The sequence below is a fragment of the Panulirus ornatus genome, chromosome 17 (assembly GCF_036320965.1).
Source record: "Panulirus ornatus isolate Po-2019 chromosome 17, ASM3632096v1, whole genome shotgun sequence".
Taxonomy (NCBI): domain Eukaryota; kingdom Metazoa; phylum Arthropoda; class Malacostraca; order Decapoda; family Palinuridae; genus Panulirus; species Panulirus ornatus.
This window is the reverse complement of record NC_092240.1, coordinates 15,639,713-15,664,180: the sequence shown is the minus strand read 5'-3', so window position 1 is coordinate 15,664,180 and position 24,468 is coordinate 15,639,713. Positions and strand designations below refer to the sequence as shown.

At 41.3% G+C, this 24,468-nt stretch overlaps 1 protein-coding gene across 1 annotated transcript in view; it reads left to right on the top strand.

The window, feature by feature from the left end:
- The window catches only part of Art7 (arginine methyltransferase 7), an 83,534-nt gene that overhangs the window by 9,877 nt on the left and 49,189 nt on the right, over positions 1-24,468 (top strand). Inside the window, exons 4-7 of the mRNA XM_071671952.1 lie at positions 1,455-1,613; positions 6,637-6,762; positions 15,744-15,868; positions 18,235-18,413. Of these exons, the coding sequence (XP_071528053.1) occupies positions 1,455-1,613; positions 6,637-6,762; positions 15,744-15,868; positions 18,235-18,413 (589 nt within the window). The remainder of the gene's footprint in view (positions 1-1,454; positions 1,614-6,636; positions 6,763-15,743; positions 15,869-18,234; positions 18,414-24,468) is intronic.

Sequence of the window (24,468 nt, the reverse complement as noted above, 5' to 3'; positions counted from 1 at the left end):
TTTGCCTGAAAATACTAGTAGAGTACTCCATACACCTGCCAGCAGCAAATCACTAATTGGAAAGCTCACAGCACTTGTAAACAGAGGCTCAACAGGATTAGCTGTTTATCATTTGAATTGGAAAATTATGCTCTAGTTAATCATGAGAACAGACTTAGAAATTATTTGATATTTCAAAACTGCCTCCAGAGTGCAGGAAATATTATCCCTTTTGCATCGTTTACTGTTTATTATAAAGCTCCTTTTGCTTTATGTATTTCTATGGATGATGCAAGTTTTGGAGAATAGAAAATGATTTTTCTACCATACATAGAGTGTTTCTGAGAGAGCTGAAGAGGGTATGCTGAAATGATTGGGACTATGAAGATAATGGGTGAGGAGAGGTTGCCAAAGAGGATATGTGTCAGAAGTGGAGGGGACAAGGAGAGAGGGAAGACTGAATTGGAGATGGAAGGATGGAGGGAACCAGGGCATGTGAAGTAGAAGGGGGCAACCATGGAAAGGTCTGTGTTGCCTGGTTGAGGATTGTGCATTGCACAAGACAACTAGAAAATGGGTTTGACCAAAGGCAGACTTTCTTCATCTGTTCTTGGTTCTACCTCACTAACATGGGAAATGGTGATCAGATACGAAAAGAATAAGGTATATCCCAATGAACATCCATCTGATTTCCTTCCCTTTCTGTTCCTCTTGCCTTTTTTAAAAAAAAACTTTTTTTTTAGTCAAAATGGTAACAGGCTTTAGCACATACACTTGTGGTTATTTAGTGAATTTGGTCCAGTAACTGCTGTTTTCCACATCACCACTGTGCTATGATCTTGTAGACCAGAGCAGCTTACTCTTTGGTTTTAGGTCTCAGTGGATGAGCATTAACCAGCTGCAGGGGTATTTTGGTGATTGTTAAGGGTGAGTCCATATGGACAAACCCTGTTTTGGCAATTGAAATAGTGTTTTAACCCTTATTGAATAAGTACTCTCTTTAATGCTAATGTAACTCTACATATGGTAGAGGAATAGTTCTTACATTCTTCAAACTTCCATTATGCTTGATTAAAGGAGCACATCACCATCCATACTCCTCAACCTATGATTCTGCCAGTTAATGTGGCTAGCTTTCTGAATGCTGTGGGAGCTCCACTGAAGAGGCTCCTGGGCAGGAAGGTAAAGATGAAGGGAGCACTTCCCATGAATCCCACTCATTTGGACTGTAACTTTAAAGTTAAGATGCTTTTGATGCTTCTTGAAACTTGATCTGTAATTGTTTCTGAGATGAAAGAGTTATTTACATGGCATGTGTGGCATTGCACACAAATTTTCATTTGCCTGGTTGCACCAAATTTTTTTTTCGAAAGGGGGGTAGCTACATTTTGTGGGATAATTGTAAAGGCCACATTTATTTTCAGACAGTTGCATGATGGAGAGTCCCTACTTTTAACCTCTCTTATCATATGTAGGTGCGGCTGGTTCCAAAGCGATCGACAGAAATTGAAGTTGGACCAGGAAGGGACATGGAAAAAAGAGCTAACCTTCTGGTTGCTGAAGTTTTTGATACAGAACTGATTGGTGAGGGAGCAATTGACACATACCGACATGCAAGAGATGTGTTGTTAACGGTAAGTTTTAGTAACTACACGGGAATTTTTCATGCTTGTTCCAGTGATTTATTTCTTTGTAACCAGTTTACTAATTCATGTATTTCATTTGATTTAAGCCATAGAGAACCATGCACTGCAGAAAAGAATTAATTGGAAATGCTATGTATTAATACATGTGCAGTATACATTTACATATGATTGATCACACAACCATAGGAACCTTTTTCAAGGCTACTGCAGATTCAAAGCAGTGCTACATCCAATAGTGGTAATAATATATATTATTATTATTTTTTGATATACTTGATTGCCATTTCCTACATCAGTGAGGTGGTGCCAGGAGAGAGAGGAGGAAGGAATGGCCCATCCACTCATATACACATATTTATATTTATTCATTATACTTTGTCGCTGTCTCCTGCATTTGCGAGGTAGCTCAAGGAAACAGACATAAGAATGGCCCAACCCACCCACATACACATGTGTATACATACACGCCCACACACGCACATATACATACCTATACATTTCAATGGATACGTATATATACATAGACAGAAGTGGTAGAGGATGTGTGGATCAGGTGTTTGCTTTGAAGAATGTATGTGAGAAATACTTAGAAAAGCAAATGGATTTGTATGTAGCATTTATGGATCTGGAGAAGGCATATGATAGAGTTGATAGAGATGCTCTGTGGAAGGTATTAAGAATATATGGTGTGGGAGGCAAGTTGTTAGAAGCAGTGAAAAGTTTTTATCGAGGATGTAAGGCATGTGTACGTGTAGGAAGAGAGGAAAGTGATTGGTTCTCAGTGAATGTAGGTTTGCGGCAGGGGTGTGTGATGTCTCCATGGTTGTTTAATTTGTTTATGGATGGGGTTGTTAGGGAGGTAAATGCAAGAGTTTTGGAAAGAGGGGCAAGTATGAAGTCTGTTGGGGATGAGAGAGCTTGGGAAGTGAGTCAGTTGTTGTTCGCTGATGATACAGCGCTGGTGGCGGATTCATGTGAGAAACTGCAGAAGCTGGTGACGGAGTTTGGTAAAGTGTGTGGAAGAAGAAAGTTAAGAGTAAATGTCAATAAGAGCAAGGTTATTAGGTACAGTAGGGTTGAGGGTCAAGTCAATTGGGAGGTGAGTTTGAATGGTGAGAGGCTGGAGGAAGTGAAGTGTTTTAGATATCTGGGAGTGGATCTGTCAGCGGATGGAACCATGGAAGCGGAAGTGGATCATAGGGTGGGGGAGGGGGCGAAAATTTTGGGAGCCTTGAAAAATGTGTGGAAGTCGAGAACATTATCTCGGAAAGCAAAAATGGGTATGTTTGAAGGAATAGTAGTTCCAACAATGTTGTATGGTTGCGAGGCGTGGGCTGTGGATAGAGTTGTGCGCAGGAGGATGGATGTGCTGGAAATGAGATGTTTGAGGACAATGTGTGGTGTGAGGTGGTTTGATCGAGTAAGTAACGTAAGGGTAAGAGAGATGTGTGGAAATAAAAAGAGCGTGGTTGAGAGAGCAGAAGAGGGTGTTTTGAAATGGTTTGGGCACATGGAGAGAATGAGTGAGGAAAGATTGACCAAGAGGATATATGTGTCGGAGGTGGAGGGAACGAGGAGAAGAGGGAGACCAAATTGGAGGTGGAAAGATGGAGTGAAAAGGATTTTGTGTGATCGGGGCCTGAACATGCAGGAGGGTGAAAGGAGGGCAAGGAATAGAGTGAATTGGAGCGATGTGGTATACAGGGGTTGACGTGCTGTCAGTGGATTGAATCAGGGCGTGTGAAGCGTCTGGGGTAAACCATGGAAAGCTGTGTAGGTATGTATATTTGCGTGTGTGGACGTGTGTATGTACATGTGTATGGGGGGGGTTGGGCCATTTCTTTCGTCTGTTTCCTTGCGCTACCTCGCAAACGCGGGAGACAGCGACAAAGTATAAAAAAAAAAAAAAAAAAAAAAAAAAAACATATATATACACATGTACATGTCATACTTGCTGCCTTCATCCATTCCCATTGCCACCCCGCCACTCTTGAAATGGCACCCCCCTCCCCCGTGCGTGCGCTAGGTAGTGCTAGGAAAAGACAACAAAGGCCACATTCATTCACAGTCAGTCTCTAACTGTCATGTGAAATTCACTGAAACCACAGCTCTCTTTCCACATCCAGGCCCCACAAAACTTTCCATGGTTTACCCCAGATGCTTCACATGCCCTGGTTCAATCCATTGACAGCACGTCGACCCTGGTATACCACATCATTCCAATTCACTCTATTCCTTGCATGCCTTTCACCCTCCTGTATGTTCAGGCCCCGATTGCTCAAAATCTTTTTCACTCCATTCTTCCACCTCCAATTTGGTCTCCCACTTCTCGTTCCCTCCACCTCAGACACATATATTGTCTTTTTCAATCTTTCCTCACCCATTCTCTCCATGTGACCAAACCATTTCAGTACACCCTCTTCTGCTCTCTCAACTATACTCTTTTTATTACCATCATCTCTCTTTCCCTTTCATTACTTACTCAATCGAACCACCTCACACCACATATTGTCCTCAAACATCTCATTTCCAAGACATCCACCCTCCTCCACACAACCCTATCTATATCCCACACCTTGCAACCATATAACTTTGCTGGAACCACTATTCCTTCAAACGTTCCCATTTTTGCTCTCTGAGATAATGTTCTCGCCTTCCACACATTCTTCAACGCTCCCAGAACCTTCACCCCCTCCCCCACCCTGTGACTCACTTCTGCTTCCATGGTTTCATCCACCAACCCTGCTGAACCTAATAACCTTGCTCTTGTTCACATTTACTCTCAGCTTTCTTCTTTCGCACACTTTACCAAACTGTCACCAGCTCCTGCAGTTTCTCACCTGAATCAGCCCTCTCATCAACAACAGACTGCATACTTACCCCTCTCCCCAAAACCTTTGCATTCACCTCCCTAACAACCCTATCCATAAACAAATTAAACAACCATGGAGACATCACACACCCCTGCTGCAAACCGACATTCACTGGGAACTAATCACTTTCCTCTCTTCTTTCCTCTCTTCCTAATCGTACACATGCCTTAAATCCTTGATAAAAACTATTCATTGCTTCTAGCAACTTACCTCCCACACCATATACTCTTAATACCTTCCACAGAGCATCTCTATCAACTCTGTCATATGCCTTCTCTAGATCCATTAATGCTACATACAAATCCATTTGTTTTTCTAAGTATTTCTCACATACATTCTTCAAAGCAAACACCTGATCCACATATCCTCCACCACTTCTGTAACCACATTGCTCTTCCCAATCTGATGCTCTGTACATGCCTTTACCTTCTCAATCAATACCCTCCCATATAATTTCCCTGGAATATTCAACAAACTTATACCTCTGTAATTTGAACACTCACCTTTATTCCCCTTGCCTTTTTACACTGGCACTATGCATGCATTCCACCAATCCTCAGGCACTTCTCCATGAACCATACATTCATTGAATATCCTCACCAACCAGTCAACAACACAGTTTTTGATAAATTCCACTGCAATACCATCCAAACCCACTGCCTAGCCAGCTTTCATCTTCTGCAAAGCTTTCACTACCTCTTCTCTGTTTACCAACCCATTCTCTGTGACCCTCTCAATTCACACACCGTCTCGACTAAAACACCCTGTATCTGCCACTGTATCATCAAACACATTCAACAAACCTTCAAAATACTCACTCCATCTCCTTCTCACTTCACCACTACTTGTTATTACATCCCTATTATCCCTTTCACTGATGTTCCCATTTGTTCTCTTGTCTTGCGAATTTTATTTACCTCCTTCCAAAACATCTTTTTGTTCTCCCTAAATGTTAACGATACTTTCTCACCCCAGCTCTCATTTGCCCTCTTTTTCACCTCTTGCACCTTTCTCTTGACCCCCTGCCTCTTGCTTTTATACATCTTCCAGTCATTTGCACTATTTCCATGCAGAAATTGCCCAAATGCCTCTCTTCTCTTTCACTAACAATCTTACTTCTTCATCCCACCACTCACTACCCTTTCTAATCTGCCCACCTCCCACAGCCTCTCATGCCACAAGCATCTTTTGTGCAACCCGTCACTGCTTCCCTAAATACATCCCATTCCTCCCCCATACCCATTACCTCATTTGCTTTCACCGTTTTTCCATTTTGCACTTAGTCTATCCTGATATTTCCTCACACAAGTCTCCTTTCCAAGCTCACTTACTCTTGCCACACTCTTCACCCCGACATTCTCTCTTCTTTTCTGAAAACCTCTACAAATCTTCACCTTCACCTCCACAAGATAATGATCATACATCTCTCCAGTTGCCCTTCTCAGCATATTTACATCCAAAAGTCTCTCTTTCATGCGCCAGTCAATTAACACGTAATCCAGTAACACTCTCTGGCCATCTCTCATACTTACATATGTATTCTGATGTATATCTCTCTTTTTAAACCAGGTATTCCCAGTCACCAGTCCTTTTTCAGCACACAAATCTACAAGCTCTTCACCATTTCCATTTACAACACTGAACACCTCATGTACACCAATTATACTCTCGACTGCCACATTACTCACCTTTGCATTCAAATCATCCATCACTATAACCCAGGTCTCGTGCATCAAAGCTGCTAACACACTTACTCAGTTGCTCCCAGAACACATGCCTCTTAGCCTCTCATGATCTTTCTTCTCATGACCAGGTGCATAGGCACCAATAATCACCCATGTGGCCTGGTGGTGTGGAGAATAAGTATAGGCTGGCCAAGATAATGAATATTGGATTCATGTGAGCATGGCCTAAGATTGATGGGCACCCATTAGCAGTTTGTTTAAGAGAAAGGTAACTTCTCAGGAAAAATAGCATGAATCATGTTTGATAAAGAATGTGCCACCTTTCACTTGGTTGATGTCAGAGGCAGATCTCTCCATTGGTCACAGGTTGTTTGGATTTAGAAATGTTTTGTACTGTAAAGCACATTTTATTCACTTTGTATTAGTTTATTGTTAGTTGTCATTTCTCATCAGGAAGATGCACTGTTGGTTCCCTCTGAAGGAACGGTGTATGCTCAAGTTGTGTCATCAAAGATGCTCCAGAGATGGAATCGTATTCAACCAGTTACTAGAGTCAAGCCAGGAAGCAAGGAAGAAGAGGTCAGTAGATGGATGATTTATAGGTATTGCAAACCTCAAGTACTTCATTAACTTAGGAGAGGCCCATTAAAACAATGATGCTGGGGAGACAGAGTTAATGCCAACATTTGATTCATTCAGTCTTGCTTTTGTCTATAATGTTGATAATATAATAATATATTGTACCTTGTGTTATGGTATGGCCATTTCTCTCTTTATGAGAAATACCTTTAGAGTGCTACCAGAGTAAATCACACTGGACAGAAGAATGATGATTCACATACTAATATTGGTGTTGTGCATTTGGCAACCTGATGTTAATGGGGCTGGGAAGGTTTTGGGATAGATGTAATAAAGCTGGGAGATTAAGAGAACACGAGACAGAGCTTTGGTTGGGTATATGGAGCCATATCATATACTTCCCACACATTCTCTGCATGTCGTAGAAGGCGACTAAAGGGGACGGGAGCAGGGGGCTAGAAACCCTCCCCTCCTTGTATTTTAACTTTCTAGAAGGGGAAACAGAAGAAGGAGTCATGCGAGGAGTGCTCATCCTCCTCGAAGGCTCAGATTGGGGTGTCTAAATGTGTGTGGATGTAACCAAGATGAGAAAAAAGGAGCGATAGGTAGTGTGTTTGAGGTAAGGAACCTGGATGTTTTGGCTCTGAGTGAAATGAGACGCAAGGGTAAAGGGGAAGAGTGGTTTGGGAATGTCTTGGGAGTAAAGTTAGGGTTTGGTGAGAGGACAAGAGCAAAGGAAGGCGTAGTTCTACTCCTGAAGCAGGAGTGGTGGGAGTATATGATATGAGTGTAAGAAAGTAAACTCTAGATTGATGTGGGTAAACCTGAAAGTGGATGGAGAGAGATGGGAGATTATCGGTGCCTATGCAACTGGTCATGAGAAGAAAGATCATGAGAGGCAAGTGTTTTGGGAGCAGCTGAGTGGTGTGTTAGCAGCTTTGATGCACAAGACTGGGTTATAGTTATGGGTGATTTGAATGCAAAAGTGAATAATGTGGCAGTTGAGGGTATAATTGGTGTACATGGTGTGTTCAGTGTTGTAAATGGAAACAGTGAAGAGCTTGTAGATTTGTGAGCTAAAAAGGACTGGTGATTGGGAATACCTGGTTTAAAAAGAGAGATACACATAAGTATACGCATGTAAGTAGAAGAGAGGGCCAGAAAGTGTTAATGGATTACATGTTAATTGATAGGCATGTGAAAGAGAGACTTTTGAAAGTTAATGTGCTGAGAGGGGCAACTGGAGGGATTTTTTTTTTTTTTTTTTTTTTTTTCATACTATTCGCCATTTCCCGCGTTTGCGAGGTAGCGTTAAGAACAGAGGACTGGGCCTTAGAGGGAAAATCCTCACCTGGCCCCCTTCTCTGGAGGGATGTCTGATCATTATCTTGTGGAGGCAAAGGTGAAGATTTGTAGAGGTTTTCAGAAAAGAAGAGAGAATGTTGGGGAGAAGAGAGTGGTGAGAGTAAGTGAGCTTAGAAAGGAGACTTGTGTGAAGAGGTACCAGGAGAGATTGAGTGCTGAATGGAAAAAGGTGAGAGCAAATGAGGTAAGGGGAGTGGGGGAGAAATGGAATGTATTTAGGAAAGCACTGATGGCTTGCGCAAAAGATGCCTGTGGCATGAGAAAGGTGGGAGGGGAGCAGATTAGAAAGGGAAGTGAGTGGTGGGATGAAGAAGTAAGATTGTTAGTGAAAGAGAAGAGAGAGGCATTTGGACGATTTTTGCAGGGAAGTAGTGCAAATGACTGGGAGATGTATAAAAGAAAGAGGCAGGTCAAAAGAAAGGTGCATGAGGTGGAAAAGAGGGAAAATGAAAGTTGGGGTGAGAGAGTCTCATAAAATTTTAGGGAGAATTAAAAAGATGTTTTGGAAGGAGGTAAATAAAGTATGTAAGACAAGAGAACAAATGGGAACATCGGTGAAGGGGGTAATGGGGAGATAATAACAAGTAATGATGAAGTGAGAAGGAAATGGAGTGAGTATTTTGAAGGTTAGTTGAATGTGTTTGATGATAGAGTGGCAGGTATAGGGTGTTTTGGTTCGAGGTGGTGTGCGAAGTGAGAGGGTCAGGGAGAATGGTTTGGTAAACAGAGAAGAGGTAGTGAAAGCTTTGAAGGAAGATGAAATCCGGCAAAGTGGTGAGTTTGGATGGTATTGTAGCGGAATTTATTGAAAAAGGGGGTGACTGTGTTGTTAACTGGTTGGTAAGGATATTCAGTGTATGTATGGTTCATGGTGAAGTGCCTGAGGACTGGCGGAATGCTTGCATAGTGCCATTGTACAAAGGCAAAGGGGATAAAAGTGAGTGCTCAAATTACAGAGGTATAAGTGTGTTGAGTATTCCTGGGAAATTATATGGGAGGGTATTGATTGAGAGGGTGAAGGCATGTACAGAGCATCAGACTGGGGAAGAGCAGTGTGGTTTCAGAAGTGGTAGAGGATGTGTGGATCAGGTGTTTGCTTTGAAGAATGTATGTGAGAAATACGTAGAAAAGTAAATGGATTTTGTATGTAGCATTTATGGATCTGAGAAGGCATATGATAGAATTGATAGAGATGCTCTGTGGAAGGTATTAAGAATATATGGTGTGGGAGGCAAGTTGTCAGAAGCAGTGAAAAGTTTTTATCAAGGATGTAAGGCATGTGTACATGTAGGAAGAGAGGAAAGTGATTGGTTCTCAGTGAATGTTGGTTTGCGGCAGGGGTGTGTGATGTCTCCATGTTTGTTTAATTTGTTTATGGATGGGGTTGTTAGGGAGGTGAATGCAAGAGTTTTGGAAAGAGGGGCAAGTATGCAGTCTGTTGTGGATGAGAGAGCTTGGGAAGTGAGTCAGTTGTTGTTCGCTGATGATGCAGCGCTGGTGGCTGATTCGTGCGAGAAACTGCAGAAGCTGGTGACTGAGTTTGGTAAAGTGTATGAAAGAAGAAAGCCGAGAGTAAATGTGAATAAGAGCAAGATTATTAGGTACAGTAGGGTTGAGGGACAAGTCACTTGGGAGGTAAGTTTGAATGGAGAAAAACTGGAGGAAGTGAAGTGTTTTAGATATCTAGGAGTGGATTTGGCAGCGGATGGAACCATGGAAGCGGAAGTGAGTCATAGGGTGGGGGAGGGGCCGAAGGTTCTGGTAGCGTTGAAGAATATGTAGAAGGTGAGAACGTTATCTCGGAGAGCAAAAATGGGTATGTTTGAACGAATGGTTCCAACAATGTTGTATGGTTGTGAGGCATGGGCTATAGATAGGGTGGTGCGTAGGAGGGTAGATGTGTTGGAAATGAAATGTTTGAGGACAATATGTGGTGTGGGGTGGTTTGATCAAGTAAGTAATGAAAGGGTAAGAGAGATGTGTGGTAATAAAAAGAGCGTGGTTGAGAGAGCAGAAGAGGGTGTATTGAAATGGTTTGGTCAGATGGAGAGAATGAGTGAGGAAAGATTGACAAAGAGAATATATGTGTCAGAAGGGGAGGGAACGAGAAGTAGGAGACCAGATTGGAGGTGAAAGGATTGAGTGAAAAAGATTTTGAGTGATCGGGGCCTGAACATACAGGAGGATGAAAGGTGTACAAGGAATAGAGTGAATTGGAACAATTGGCATACCGGGGTTGACATGCTGTCAGTGGATTGAACCAGGGCATGTGAAGTGTCTGGGGTAAACCATGGAAAGTTTTGTGGGGCCTGGATGTGGAAAGGGAGCTGTGGTTTGGATGCATTATACATGACAGCTGGAGACTGAGTGGGAACGAATGTGGCCTTTGTTGTCTTTTCCTAGCGCTACCTCACGCGCATGGGAGGGGTGGAGGGGCGACGGGAATGAATAAAGGCAGCAAGTATGAACATGTGCATGTGTATATATGTGTATGTCTGTTTGTGTATATATATGTATACGTTTAGATTTTTTTTTTTTTCCCCTGTCGCCGCCTCCCGCGCCCGCGAGGTAGTGCAAGGAAACAGACGAAAGAAATGGCCCAACCCACCCCCATACACATGTATATACATACGTCCACACACGCAAATATACATACCTACACAGCTTTCCATGGTTTACCCCAGACGCTTCACATGCCCTGATTCAATCCACTGACAGCACGTCAACCCCGGTATACCACATCAATCCAATTCACTCTATTCCTTGCCCTCCTTTCACCCTCCTGCATGTTCAGGCCCCGATCACACAAAATCTTTTTCACTCCATCTTTCCACCTCCAATTTGGTCTCCCACTTCTCCTTGTTCCCTCCACCTCTGACACATATATCCTCTTGGTCAATCTTTCCTCACTCATTCTCGTTTAGATGTATAGGTATATATATTTTCGTGTGTGGATGTGTGTGTATATACATGAGTATGTGGGTTGGTTGGCCCATTCTTTTGTCAGTTTCCTTGTGCTACCTGGCAAACGCAGGAGACAGCGACAGAGTAAAATAAAAAAGAATGTATATGTGTATATGTATACATTGAAATGTATAGGCATGTATATGTGCGTTTGTGGGTGTTTATATATATACATGTGTATTTGGGTGGGTTGGGCCATTCTTTCGTCTGCTACCTCACTAACGCAGGAGAGAGCGACTAAGTATGATAAAGAAAAGAAATGATATCATCAGATTTGCTTCTTTTGTTTTAAGATAAACATTTTGATATCACATATAGGGACTATTAGATAGCAGGTAATTAAGAAACGTGTATGGTGTACAGAGGGATTTGTTGCTTTGGGAAATGTGGATATTATATGTTTCATGGGGATGGTTAATGCAAGGTGATCCATGCAGAATCTTTTCCATATGCTTTGTGGAGGAAATATAATTCTTGTGCTTTGATTGATATGCAATATTGTGGTGGCCAGATAATTGTAAACATCATAGTATTTATGCTTGACAGTGTTGTACTCCCTGCAGAATTCTTAACAGTACAACAGGACTTGAAATAATGAAAGCTGGTAAATATTATTGAGTGTATTTTATTATATCTTGAACACTGCTGAACTGAGGTATGCTGCAGGAGTCAGAAGAGAGTGAGAAAATTATGATATTACCTGTACATTTAGAACACAAATAATGGCTTGAAAACATAATATTATAGGGTCAGTGATCAAAAGACACACAAGAGCAGATGTAGGGTTTATCATTGAATTACAGGTGCCTTAAGGTATTTTAGGTATTGCACACATAGGAGCCGGTATTGACATTAAATGATGTACGTATTTGTTAAGTCACAAGTGACTAGGGAGGTGTATTATTAGTACTACCTGTCATGGTAATGGGAGGGTTAGTGATGGCTGCAATGTGAGCCAGCATTTCATTGGTTGTGCAGTTGCACTCCAATGACCTACGTAGCCATCTTTTCTGCCTCACCCACACTAGGACTGCTGATATTGTGTACTTAAATTTTCAGTCTCTCCTTATCACTTATAACACTTGAAAACATTTGACTTGCACTACTCACTCTTTATAACTTGAATATTTTCCTGCGGTGAACACAGTGCACTAGCAAAATGGGAGGAGCAATAGATAGAAGTAGTAGGTGGGAACATTAGACAGGAGCATTAGGTAGAAGTAGTATTTGAACATTATGTGGGAACATTTAGTTGTAAGTAATCGGTTGGAAAATTAGGCGGACACATTGGGTAGAGGTAGTCAGTCAGTCAGTAGGAGCATTAGGTAAGAGTGTTTGAAGATGCTGCACTAGAATTGTCCTCTGCCAGTAGCCTGTTAAGGTTGGGATAATAAAGGCTAAATAGCAGGACCATTTATGGAGACTTTTGCTGTAGCCACCCCCTGAGGGAGTTGCAATGGGAGCAGGTGTCAGAGATATAAATAGATAGATAGATTATATCCTTGGGGATAGGGGAGAAAGAATACTTCCTCCACTTATTCCCTGCATGTTGTAGAAAGTGACTAAAAGGAGAGGGAGCGGGTGGCTGGAAATCCTCCCGTCCCATTTGTTATTTTCCAAAAGGAGCAGAGAAGGGGGCCAAGTGAGGATATTTCCTCTAAGGCTCAGTCCTCTGTTTTTAAATCTACCTTGCTAACATGGGAAATGGCGAATATGTATGAAAAAAAGATAGATCAGTATGAAAACATGTAGGTACGTAAAATAAGATTCATTATAGTACTGGAAATAATTTATCTTAACCTAACTCTGTTTTTAAACATTTTTTTTTTTTTGTCGCTGTCTCCCGCGTTTGCGAGGTAGCGCAAGGAAACAGACGAAAGAAATGGCCCAACCCACCCCCATACACATGTATATACATACACGTCCACACACGCAAATATACATACCTACACAGCTTTCCATGGTTTACCCCAGATGCTTCACATGCCCTGATTCAATCCACTGACAGCACGTCAACCCCGGTATACCACATCGATCCAATTCACTCTATTCCTTGCCCTTCTTTCACCCTCCTGCATGTTCAGGCCCCGATCATACAAAATCTTTTTCACTCCATCTTTCCACCTCCAATTTGGTCTCCCACTTCTCCTCGTTCCCTCCACCTCCGACACATATATCCTCTTGGTCAATCTTTCCTCACTCATTCTCTCCATGTGCCCAAACCATTTCAAAACACCCTCTTCTGCTCTCTCAACCACGCTCTTTTTATTTCCACACATCTCTCTTACCGTTACGTTACTTACTCGATCAAACCACCTCACACTATACATTGTCCTCAAACATCTCATTTCCAGGACATCCACCCTCCTGCACACAACTCTATCCATAGCCCACGCCTCGCAACCATACAACATTGTTGGAACCACTATTCCTTCAAACATACCCATTTTTGCTTTCCGAGGTAATGTTCTCGACTTCCACACATTCTTCAAGGCTCCCAGGATTTTCGCCCCCTCCCCCACCCTATGATCCACTTCCGCTTCCATGGTTCCATCCACTGCCAGATCCACTCCCAGATATCTAAAACACTTCACTTCCTCCAGTTTTTCTCCATTCAAACTTACCTCCCAATTGACTTGACCCTCAACCCTACTGTACCTAATAACCTTGCTCCTATTCACATTTACTCTTAACTTTCTTCTTTCACACACTTTACCAAACTCAGTCACCAGCTTCTGCAGTTTCTTACATGAATCAGCCACCAGCACTGTATCATCAGCGAACAACAACAATATATTTTTAAACATATCCACAAGTATTGTGTTACAAATGCAGTTGGATCTTGTTTCACAGATGTCTGAATTTTCAGCCACTCTCAAGACACATTATCATTTTATATTTTGTCATCATGAAACACGACTAGTATCTTTAGTCATGTTTTCTCCTTAGCTACTTGAGATAAATTTAATGGTTGCAATGGTAACAACTTATGTAAGATTAAATGAGGGGTTGTAGCTTGAAGAAGCTTATCACTGGCTAAGAGATGTAAGATTAAGTGAGGGGTTGTAGCTTGAAGAAGTGCTTATCACTGGCTCAGAGTTAACTTTTAATGAAAGTGAAATATTGGAAATTTGATGCTTTTGATTTATTTTTTGAATGTGACAAATTTAGGCATTATGTTTCTGAAAAAAACTGGATGTGGAAACTTAATAATTTTTTTTTTGTAGGCTTTAGGAACTTTAGCTCAGTTTTAATGAGATGAACATTTGATACTAACTCTCCTGTTTAGATATCCAAACATTAGAGTAGAAGCATCTTATAGTGGTCACTATAGTAGGAGCATCTTATAGTGGTCACTGTTACTTTCTGTAAATGTCACTAGGGTCTTACAAGGATAATGTTAGCATAAGTGGAGTGTTAAGAAGAAAGTTAAGAGTAAATGTGAATAAGAGCAAGGTTATTATGTACAGTAGGGTTGAGGGTCAAGTCAATTGGGAGGTGAGTTTGAATGGAGAAAAACTGGAGGAAGTGAAGTGTTTTAGATATCTGGGAGTGGATCTGGCAGCGGATGGAACCATGGAAGTGGAAGTGGATCATAGGGTGGGGGAGGGGGCGAAAATTCTGGGGGCCTTGAAGAATGTGTGGAAGTCGAGAACATTATCTCGGAAAGCAAAAATGGGTATGTTTGAAGGAATAGTGGTTCCAACAATGTTGTATGGTTGCGAGGCGTGGGCTATGGATAGAGTTGTGCGCAGGAGGATGGATGTGCTGGAAATGAGATGTTTGAGGACAATGTGTGGTGTGAGGTGGTTTGATCGAGTGAGTAACGTAAGGGTAAGAGAGATGTGTGGAAATAAAAAGAGCGTGGTTGAGAGAGCAGAAGAGGGTGTTTTGAAGTGGTTTGGGCACATGGAGAGGATGAGTGAGGAAAGATTGACCAAGAGGATATATGTGTCGGAGGTGGAGGGAGCAAGGAGAAGAGGGAGACCAAATTGGAGGTGGAAAGATGGAGTGAAAAAGATATTGTGTGATCGGGGCCTGAACATGCAGGAGGGTGAAAGGAGGGCAAGGAATAGAGTGAATTGGAGCGATGTGGTATACCGGGGTTGACGTGCTGTCAGTGGATTGAATCAAGGCATGTGAAGCGTCTGGGGTAAACCATGGAAAGCTGTGTAGGTATGTATATTTGCGTGTGTGGACGTATGTATATACATGTGTATGGGGGGGGGGGTTGGGCCATTTCTTTTGTCTGTTTCCTTGCGCTACCTCGCAAACGCGGGAGACAGCGACAAAGTATAAAAAAAAAAAAAAAAAAAAAAAAAAAGTGGAGTGTGATTTTGATTGAAGATTCTGAAATTTATGTGGATTTACACTGGAAAGTGAAGAAAGTACATATATTTTCTAGGGTTTGTATAATTCATGAACTGGCACTTTTATCATGTTACCAGCAGTAAGACATTTAACATGCAGCTTTATATGCTGGTTAAAGGAACAGAAAAACTGAGGAAATACTGTGTGAATGTTTTTGCTCTCTGTTCATTAAAGAACTCGTAGTTATATGTGTACATAGAATCTTTTCCATTTACCATGGATATTGTGCATAAACCATGTCATATTGTTATCTAAATATTGTCTTCTTCCTGTTCATCAAGGTATTGGTGTCTGTGCCGCCATGTGTGCAGCAGTGCCCGGGTGCAGCTGCAGTACATGACCTACAGCTATCTCAAGTACCACAGGAATGGTTTACACCTATGTCTCACCCATTGCCTGTCTTTTGGTTAGTAGGTCTTTGGCAGGTTGTTGTAGTGACCGAGTCAGATATGAAAAGTATGCTAAAATTGTTTATGTACAGGTAATATATTTTTAGAGACCTTTGCTGCAGTGTTTAATGTTCTTATGCAAAATGGGTTTCAGTACTGAAAGTCTTTTATTTCATTTCTGTTTCTACTTGGTGTAAAATAGACATTTAGTAACATTTATTTATGATAGTCTTAAATTAATCAGCTGAAGTGATAAAGAAGTCAGAGGTGTGCTGAAGTGATGAGCAGGCTATGACTGAAAATTTCATCTATTGTTCCCATGACAGTTAAGTAGTTTTACAAAGAGGCACTGTTCGTGAAGGTCTGTACCAACATCAAGGTCAGGCCAGATGGGAAGAAATTATTAATTATAAAAAGAACACAGTCAGTTGTGAGATCTTAAGTATGACCAAATTTTTCTTAGAACATTTCTTATATTCTGTGTAAATGTTGTTATCCTGTGTTGTTCTATGTTGTTTCAGTTTTTCTTGTTTTAGGGAAAATGAAGGTGATATGGTAGAATCTAGAATATTTTTGTACTAGAATGAGTTCAAAGGAGACCTGTGAGATAATCCATTCATATCAAGCAAGTTGATGAGGTTGCAGTAGTCCACCTTTCCAAACAGAGCATCTTACAAGGACAGTCATTTTCAGTCTTTGAAAATCAACAGCCATCTTTCTTCCTCTTACCATTCCCACCTTCATGAAGTAACTAACCTCATGTCCTAAAGTAGTCAGAAAAAGTGCTGTGCCTTGTAAAGAACATTATGGTATTCAGACTTCACACATTGATTGAAATTTAGGTAATTTTGTCATCATTTCTTTCTTGTTCACTGCTTCCTATGTTATTGAGGTAGCATCATGAACAAATAGATGGCCTCATTCACTGACATTCATTCTTCAGCTGTGATATATAATGCACCAAAATCATGGCCACCCTCTCCACAGCCAAATTCCATGTACCTTTCTGTAGTTTCACCCATCTGCTTCATATGCCTTGTTTCAACTGAATGACAGCATGTCATTCCTTGGTTAACACATTGCTCCACATCCTTTTTATATTATGTTATAGTGTTTGATTCATATCCTTTCACTTAACAAAATACTTTATAGTTTGTATCTCACCTGTTGTTAAACAAATGACTTTGAATTCCCATTCTTGCCACAGTTTTCTCTGGCTTTACCTTTTATTTTTTGTGTGTTAGGAGAAAAGGATTGAGGGAGATTATGTGCCTCAACAAGTGTTTAATATGCATGAAACTGGCATATTTTAGGGAAAAAATGCCAGCCAGGCCATTTATTAGCAGGAAAGAAAAGCCCTCAAACCCTCGTTGTCGCATCTGATAAATTCTTAGCATCTGTTAGTTATTAATATCTTTGGAATTACTACTTCATGAATTAGGTAAGAACATACTGAAAAATATAGAAAATATGTATTAAAGCACACTTTAGTGTGTTGATTTACTTATTTATATTTTTTATTATACTTTGTCGCTGTCTCCCGCGTTTGCGAGGTAGCGCAAGGAAACAGACGAAAGAAATGGCCCAACCCCCCCCCCCATACACATGTATATACATACGTCCACACACGCAAATATACTCACCTGATTTACTTATAATATTGTAAGTTGTTTTTTGTATATTTTTTCTACACATTTATATCATGATATCTAAACACCTATCTTATGATCTTATAATGACAGATATGGAGAAAATAGGGGTCAGAGATGCCATTGTAAGCAAAAGGAATGTTTAAGTTATACTTTGTAAATGATATGGCTAATTGTATTTGTGTATATATTTTTTCTACATGGTTCTCTTCAGTAAGTTGCTGGTTAATTCATAAACTAATGTTTGTTTATATATATTCACAAAGAACACTAGATGAGTGGGAAAATTTAATGCCTCAATTTGTAACAGCCACTGTTCTCCAAGAGCCAGTCATTTTATATGGGCAGCTGTTTAGGGATTGATCTAATTTAGATAGATATTGATGAATTTGATTAGTAAAGTGTTTGGCCAGTTTAGGGCTCTTAGGAGTTCAAAATTTTTTTGGAGTTTGTTTCCTGTAATATAATTTTCTTAATGAATGTAGTCATTGTTTCTTTAGATTTATTGATTAAATGCAAGTGGGATGATTGGATTATATTCTGGATGGATTGCATCATAATAAGGGCTAATATCAGATAGAGGGAAGATGGATTGCTATGCTAGCAAAAGAGAACTAGGTCCTAATTTGAGAAAAGTAGCTGATCATTAAACTTTTTTTTGGTTAAGGTACTGTGGTGACATTTGCTCTTTATGTAATTCCTAGTTTTCTTAATTTACGCATTCCAACCAATAGGTTTGATTGGAGTGGCAGACAGAAAGATATACCATGTGATGAGACAACCCGTGTCAAGTTCAAAGCCTTGGCCTCAGGTGACTGTGATGCTGTTCTCATGTGGTGGGATCTGCGAATGGATCAAGATGGGGAAGTTATACTCAGTTGTGCACCTTATTGGGCTCATCCAGATCTTGCTGGTTAGTACTTATATTTGCTTTTTAATCTTAGTGTCTACCTTGTTTAGGTAGGGTATTTTTCTTTTTTTTCATTCATCCATCGGTCTGTTTACCTTACAGTGATTATCTTGCTTAGCCAGATAATCATTTAGGGAGGACATTGTAGTAGATCTGAAATGTATGAAATGTTTTCATTTTTTGATTTGTGAATTGCTGTTCTGGTTTTAGCAAGGAAGTGTCAGGAACAAGTGACCAGTGGCTTCACTTGCACACATCCACTCTTGAGCAGTCATATATAATGTACAGTTAGAGAGTGGACACGTGCAAATAAAGCCAGTGTTTTTTTATTGTATTTTGCTAAAGTGAGAGAGGCAGCTAAATCTCACAAATCTAATCCTGACCAATGTGCCGGTCCAGTACATCACTCTCTGACAAATGGACCATGTTTCCAATTGTATATGATTTGTTGATACTCCACCACCCATAGCTTTCATAAAATTTGGTTGGAGCTTCCTTGGCCCTTATCTTCATAAATTGTTCCTGGCACTACCTCACTGACACGGGGCAGCAATTGGATGTGGGGAGAAGAGATTGCATATGATATTGTTTTTCTTTTCCTTCATGCATTTAAGCTTTTTCATTTGGGGTGGGGAGACGTCGGAAATGAACCCACCCACATACACATACTCATGTATATACATACACGTCCACACACACAAATATACATACCTATACATCGCAGTGTATACATATATATACACACACAGACATATACATATATATACACATGTACATAATTCATACTGTCTGCCTTTATTCATTCCCATCGCCACCTCGCCACACATGAAATAACAACCCCCTACCCCCTCATGTGTGCGAGGTAGCACTAGGAAAAGACAACAAAGGCCTCATTCGTTCACACAGTCTCTAGCTGTCATGTAATAATGCACCGAAACCACAGCTCCCTTTCCACATCCAGGCCCCACAGAACTTTCCATGGTTTACCCCAGACGCTTCACATGCCCTGGTTCAATCCATTGACAGCACGTCGACCCCGGTATACCACATCGTTCCGATTCACTCTATTTCTTGTGCGCCTTTCACTCTTCTGCTTGTTCAGGCCCCGATCACTCAAAATCTTTTTCACTCCATCTTTCCACCTCCAGTTTGGTCTCCCACTTCCCCTCGTTCCCCCCACCTCTGACACATATATCCTCTTGGTCAATCTTTCCTCACTCATTCTCTCCATGTGACCAAACCATTTCAAAACACCCTCTTCTGCTCTCTCAACCACACTCTTTTTATTACCACACATCTCTCTTACCCTATTATTACTTACTCGATCAAACCACCTCACACCACATATTGTCCTCAAACATCTCATTTCCAGCACATCCACCCTCCTGCGCACAACTATATCTAAAGCCCACGCCTCGCTACCATACAACATTGTTGGAACCACCATTCCTTCAGACATACCCAGTTTTGCTTTCCGAGATAATGTTCTTGACTTCCACACATTGTTCAAGGCTCCCATAATTTTCGCCCCCTCCCCCACCCTATGATTCACTTCTACTTCCATGGTTCTATCCGCTGCCAAATCCACTCCTAGATATCTAAAACACTTCACTTTCTCCAGTTTTTCTCCATTCAAACTTACCTCCCAATTGACTTGACCCTCAACCCTACTGTACCTAATAACCTTGCTCTTATTCACATTTACTCTCAACTTTCTTCTTTTGCACATGTTACCAAACTCAGTCACCAGCTTCTGCAGTTTTTCACATGAATCAACCACCAGCACTGTATCATCAGCGAACAACAACTGACTCACTTCCCAAGCTCTCTCATCCACAACAGACTGCATACTTGCCCCTCTTTCCAAAACTCTTGCATTCACCTCCCTAACAACCCCATCCATAAACAAATTAACAACCATGAAGACATCACACACCCCTGCTGCAAACCTACATTCACTGAGAACCAACCACTTTCCTCTTTTCCTACATGTACACATGCCTTACATCCTCGATAAAAACTTTTCACTGCTTCTAACAACTTGCCTCCCACACCATATATTCTTAATACCTTCCACAGCGCATCTCTATCAACTCTGTCATATGCCTTCTCCAGATCCATAAATGCTACAAACAAATCCATTAGCTTTTCTAAGTATTTCTCACATACATTCTTCAAAGTGTTTATATGTGTATATGTGTATGTGATATACCGGGGTCGACGTGCTGTCAATGGATTGAACCAGGGCGTTTGAAGCGTCTGGGGTTAACCATGGAAAGTTCTGTGGGGCCTGGATGTGGAAACGGAGCTGTGGTTTCAGTGCATTATACTTGCGCTACCTCGCTAATGCGGGAGACAGCGACAAAGGAAAATAAATAAATAAGATAATATATATATATATATATATATATATATATATATATGTATCATATATATATATATATATATATTTTTTTTTTTATTATACTTTGTCGCTGTCTCCCGCGTTTGCGAGGTAGCGCAAGGAAACACGAAAGAAATGGCCCCCCCCCCATACACATGTATATACATACGTCCACACACGCAAATATACATACCTACACAGCTTTCCATGGTTTACCCCAGACGCTTCACATGCCTTGATTCAATCCACTGACAGCACGACAACCCCGGTATACCACATCGCTCCAATTCACTCTATTCCTTGCCCTCCTTTCACCCTCCTGCATGTTCAGGCCCCGATCACACAATATCTTTTTCACTCCATCTTTCCACCTCCAATTTGGTCTCCCTCTTCTCCTCGTTCCCTCCACCTCTGACACATATATCCTCTTGGTCAATCTTTCCTCACTCATTCTCTCCATGTGCCCAAACCACTTCAAAACACCCTCTTCTGCTCTCTCAACCACGCTCTTTTTATTTCCACACATCTCTCTTACCCTTACGTTACTCACTCGATCAAACCACCTCACACCACATATTGTCCTCAAACATCTCATTTCCAGCACATCCATCCTCCTGCGCACAACTCTATCCATAGCCCATGCCTCGCAACCATACAACTTTGTTGGAACCACTATTCCTTCAAACATACCCATTTTTGCTTTCCGAGATAATGTTCTCGACTTCCACACATTCTTGAAGGCCCCCAGAATTTTCGCCCCCTCCCCCACCCTATGATCCACTTCCGCTTCCATGGTTCCATCCGCTGCCAGATCCACTCCCAGATATCTAAAACACTTCACTTCCTCCAGTTTTTCTCCATTCAAACTTACCTCCCAATTGACTTGACCCTCAACCCTACTGTACCTAATAACCTTGCTCTTATTCACATTTACTCTTAACTTTCTTCTTTCACACACTTTACCAAACTCAGTCACCAGCTTCTGCAGTTTCTCACATGAATCAGCCACCAGCGCTGTATCATCAGCGAACAACAACTGACTCACTTCCCAAGCTCTCTCATCCCCAACAGACTTCATACTTGCCCCTCTTTCCAAAACTCTTGCATTTACCTCCCTAACAACCCCATCCATAAACAAATTAACCATGGAGACATCACACACCCCTGCCGCAAACCTACATTCACTGAGAACCAATCACTTTCCTCTCTTCCTACACGTACACATGCCTTACATCCTCGATAAAAACTTTTCACTGCTTCTAACAACTTGCCTCCCACACCATATATTCTTAATACCTTCCACAGAGCATCTCCATCAACTCTATCATATGCCTTCTCCAGATCCATAAATGCTACATACAAATCCATTTGCTTTTCTAAGTATTTCTCACATACATTCTTCAAAGCAAACACCTGATCCACACATCCTCTACCACTTCTGAAACCACACTGCTCTTCCCCAATCTGATGCTCTGTACATATATATATATATATATATATATATATATATATATATATATATATATTTTTTTTTTTTTTATACTTTGTCGCTGTCTCCCGCGTTTGCGAGGTAGCGCAAGGAAACAGACGAAAGAAATGGCCCAACCCCCCCCATACACATGTATATACACACGTCCACACACGCAAATATACATACCTACACAGCTTTCCATGGTTCACCCCAGACGCTTCACATGCCTTGATTCAATCCACTGACAGCACGTCAGCCCCGGTATACCACATCGCTCCAATTCACTCTATTCCTTGCCCTCCTTTCACCCTCCTGCATGTTCAGGCCCCGATCACACAAAATCTTTTTCACTCCATCTTTCCACCTCCAATTTGGTCTCCCTCTTCTCCTTGTTCCCTCCACCTCCGACACATATATCCTCTTGGTCAATCTTTCCTCACTCATCCTCTCCATGTGCCCAAACCACTTCAAAACACCCTCTTCTGCTCTCTCAACCACGCTCTTTTTATTTCCACACATCTCTCTTACCCTTACGTTACTCACTCGATCAAACCACCTCACACCACACATTGTCCTCAAACATCTCATTTCCAGCACATCCATCCTCCTGCGCACAACTCTATCCATAGCCCATGCCTCGCAACCATACAACATTGTTGGAACCACTATTCCTTCAAACATACCCATTTTTGCTTTCCGAGATAATGTTCTCGACTTCCACACATTCTTCAAGGCCCCCAGAATTTTCGCCCCCTCCCCCACCCTATGATCCACTTCCGCTTCCATGGTTCCATCCGCTGCCAGATCCACTCCCAGATACCTAAAACACTTCACTTCCTCCAGTTTTTCTCCATTCAAACTTACCTCCCAATTGACTTGACCCTCAACCCTACTGTACCTAATAACCTTGCTCTTATTGACATTTACTCTTAACTTTCTTCTTCCACACACTTTACCAAACTCAGTCACCAGCTTCTGCAGTTTCACACATGAATCAGCCACCAGCGCTGTGTCATCAGCGAACAACAACTGACTCACTTCCCATGCTCTCTCATCCCCAACAGACTTCATACTTGCCCCTCTTTCCCAAACTCTTGCATTTACCTCCCTAACAACCCCATCCATAAACAAATTAAACAACCATGGAGACATCACACACCCCTGCCGCAAACCTACATTCACTGAGAACCAATCACTTTTCTCTCTTCCTACACGTACACATGCCTTACATACTCGATAAAAACTTTTCACTGCTTCTAACAACTTTCCTCCCACACCATATATTCTTAATACCTTCCACAGAGCATCTCTATCAACTCTATCATATGCCTTCTCCAGATCCATAAATGCTACATACAAATCCATTTGCTTTTCTAAGTATATATATATATATATATATATATATATATATATATATATATATATGAAACAGAGAAGAGGTAGTAAAAGCTTAGCGGAAGATGAAAGCTGGCAAGGCAGCAGGTTTGGATGGTATTGCAGTGGAATTTATTAAAAAAGGGGGTGACTATATTATTGACTTGTTGGTAAGGTTATTTAATGTATGTATGACTCATGGTGATGTGCCTGAGGATTGGCGGAATGCATGCATAGTGCCATTGTACAAAGGCAAATGGGATAAGAGTGAGTGCTCAAATTACAGAGGTATAAGTTTGTTGAGTATTCCTGGTAAATTATATCGGAGGGTATTGATTGAGAGGGTGAAGGCATGTACAGAGCATCAGATTAGGGAAGAGCAGTGTGGTTTCAGAAGTGGTAGAGGATGTGTGGATCAGGTGTTTGCTTTGAAGAATTTATGTGAGAAATACTTAGAAAAGCAAATGGATTTGTATGTAGCCTTTATGGATCTGGAGAAGGCATATGATAGAGTTGATAGAGATGCTCTGTGGAAGGTATTAAGAATATATGGTGTGGGAGGCAAGTTGTTAGAAGCAGTGAAAAGTTTTTATCGAGGATGTAAGGCATGTGTACGTGTAGGAAGAGAGGAAAGTGATTGGTTCTCAGTGAATGTATGTTTGCAGCAGGGGTGTGTGATGTCTCCATGGTTGTTTAATTTGTTTATGGATGGGGTTGTTAGGGAGGTGAATGCAAGAGTTTTGGAAAGGGGCAAGTATGAAGTCTGTTGTGGATGAGAGAGCTTGGGAAGTGAGTCAGTTGTTGTTCGCTGATGATACAGCGCTGGTGGC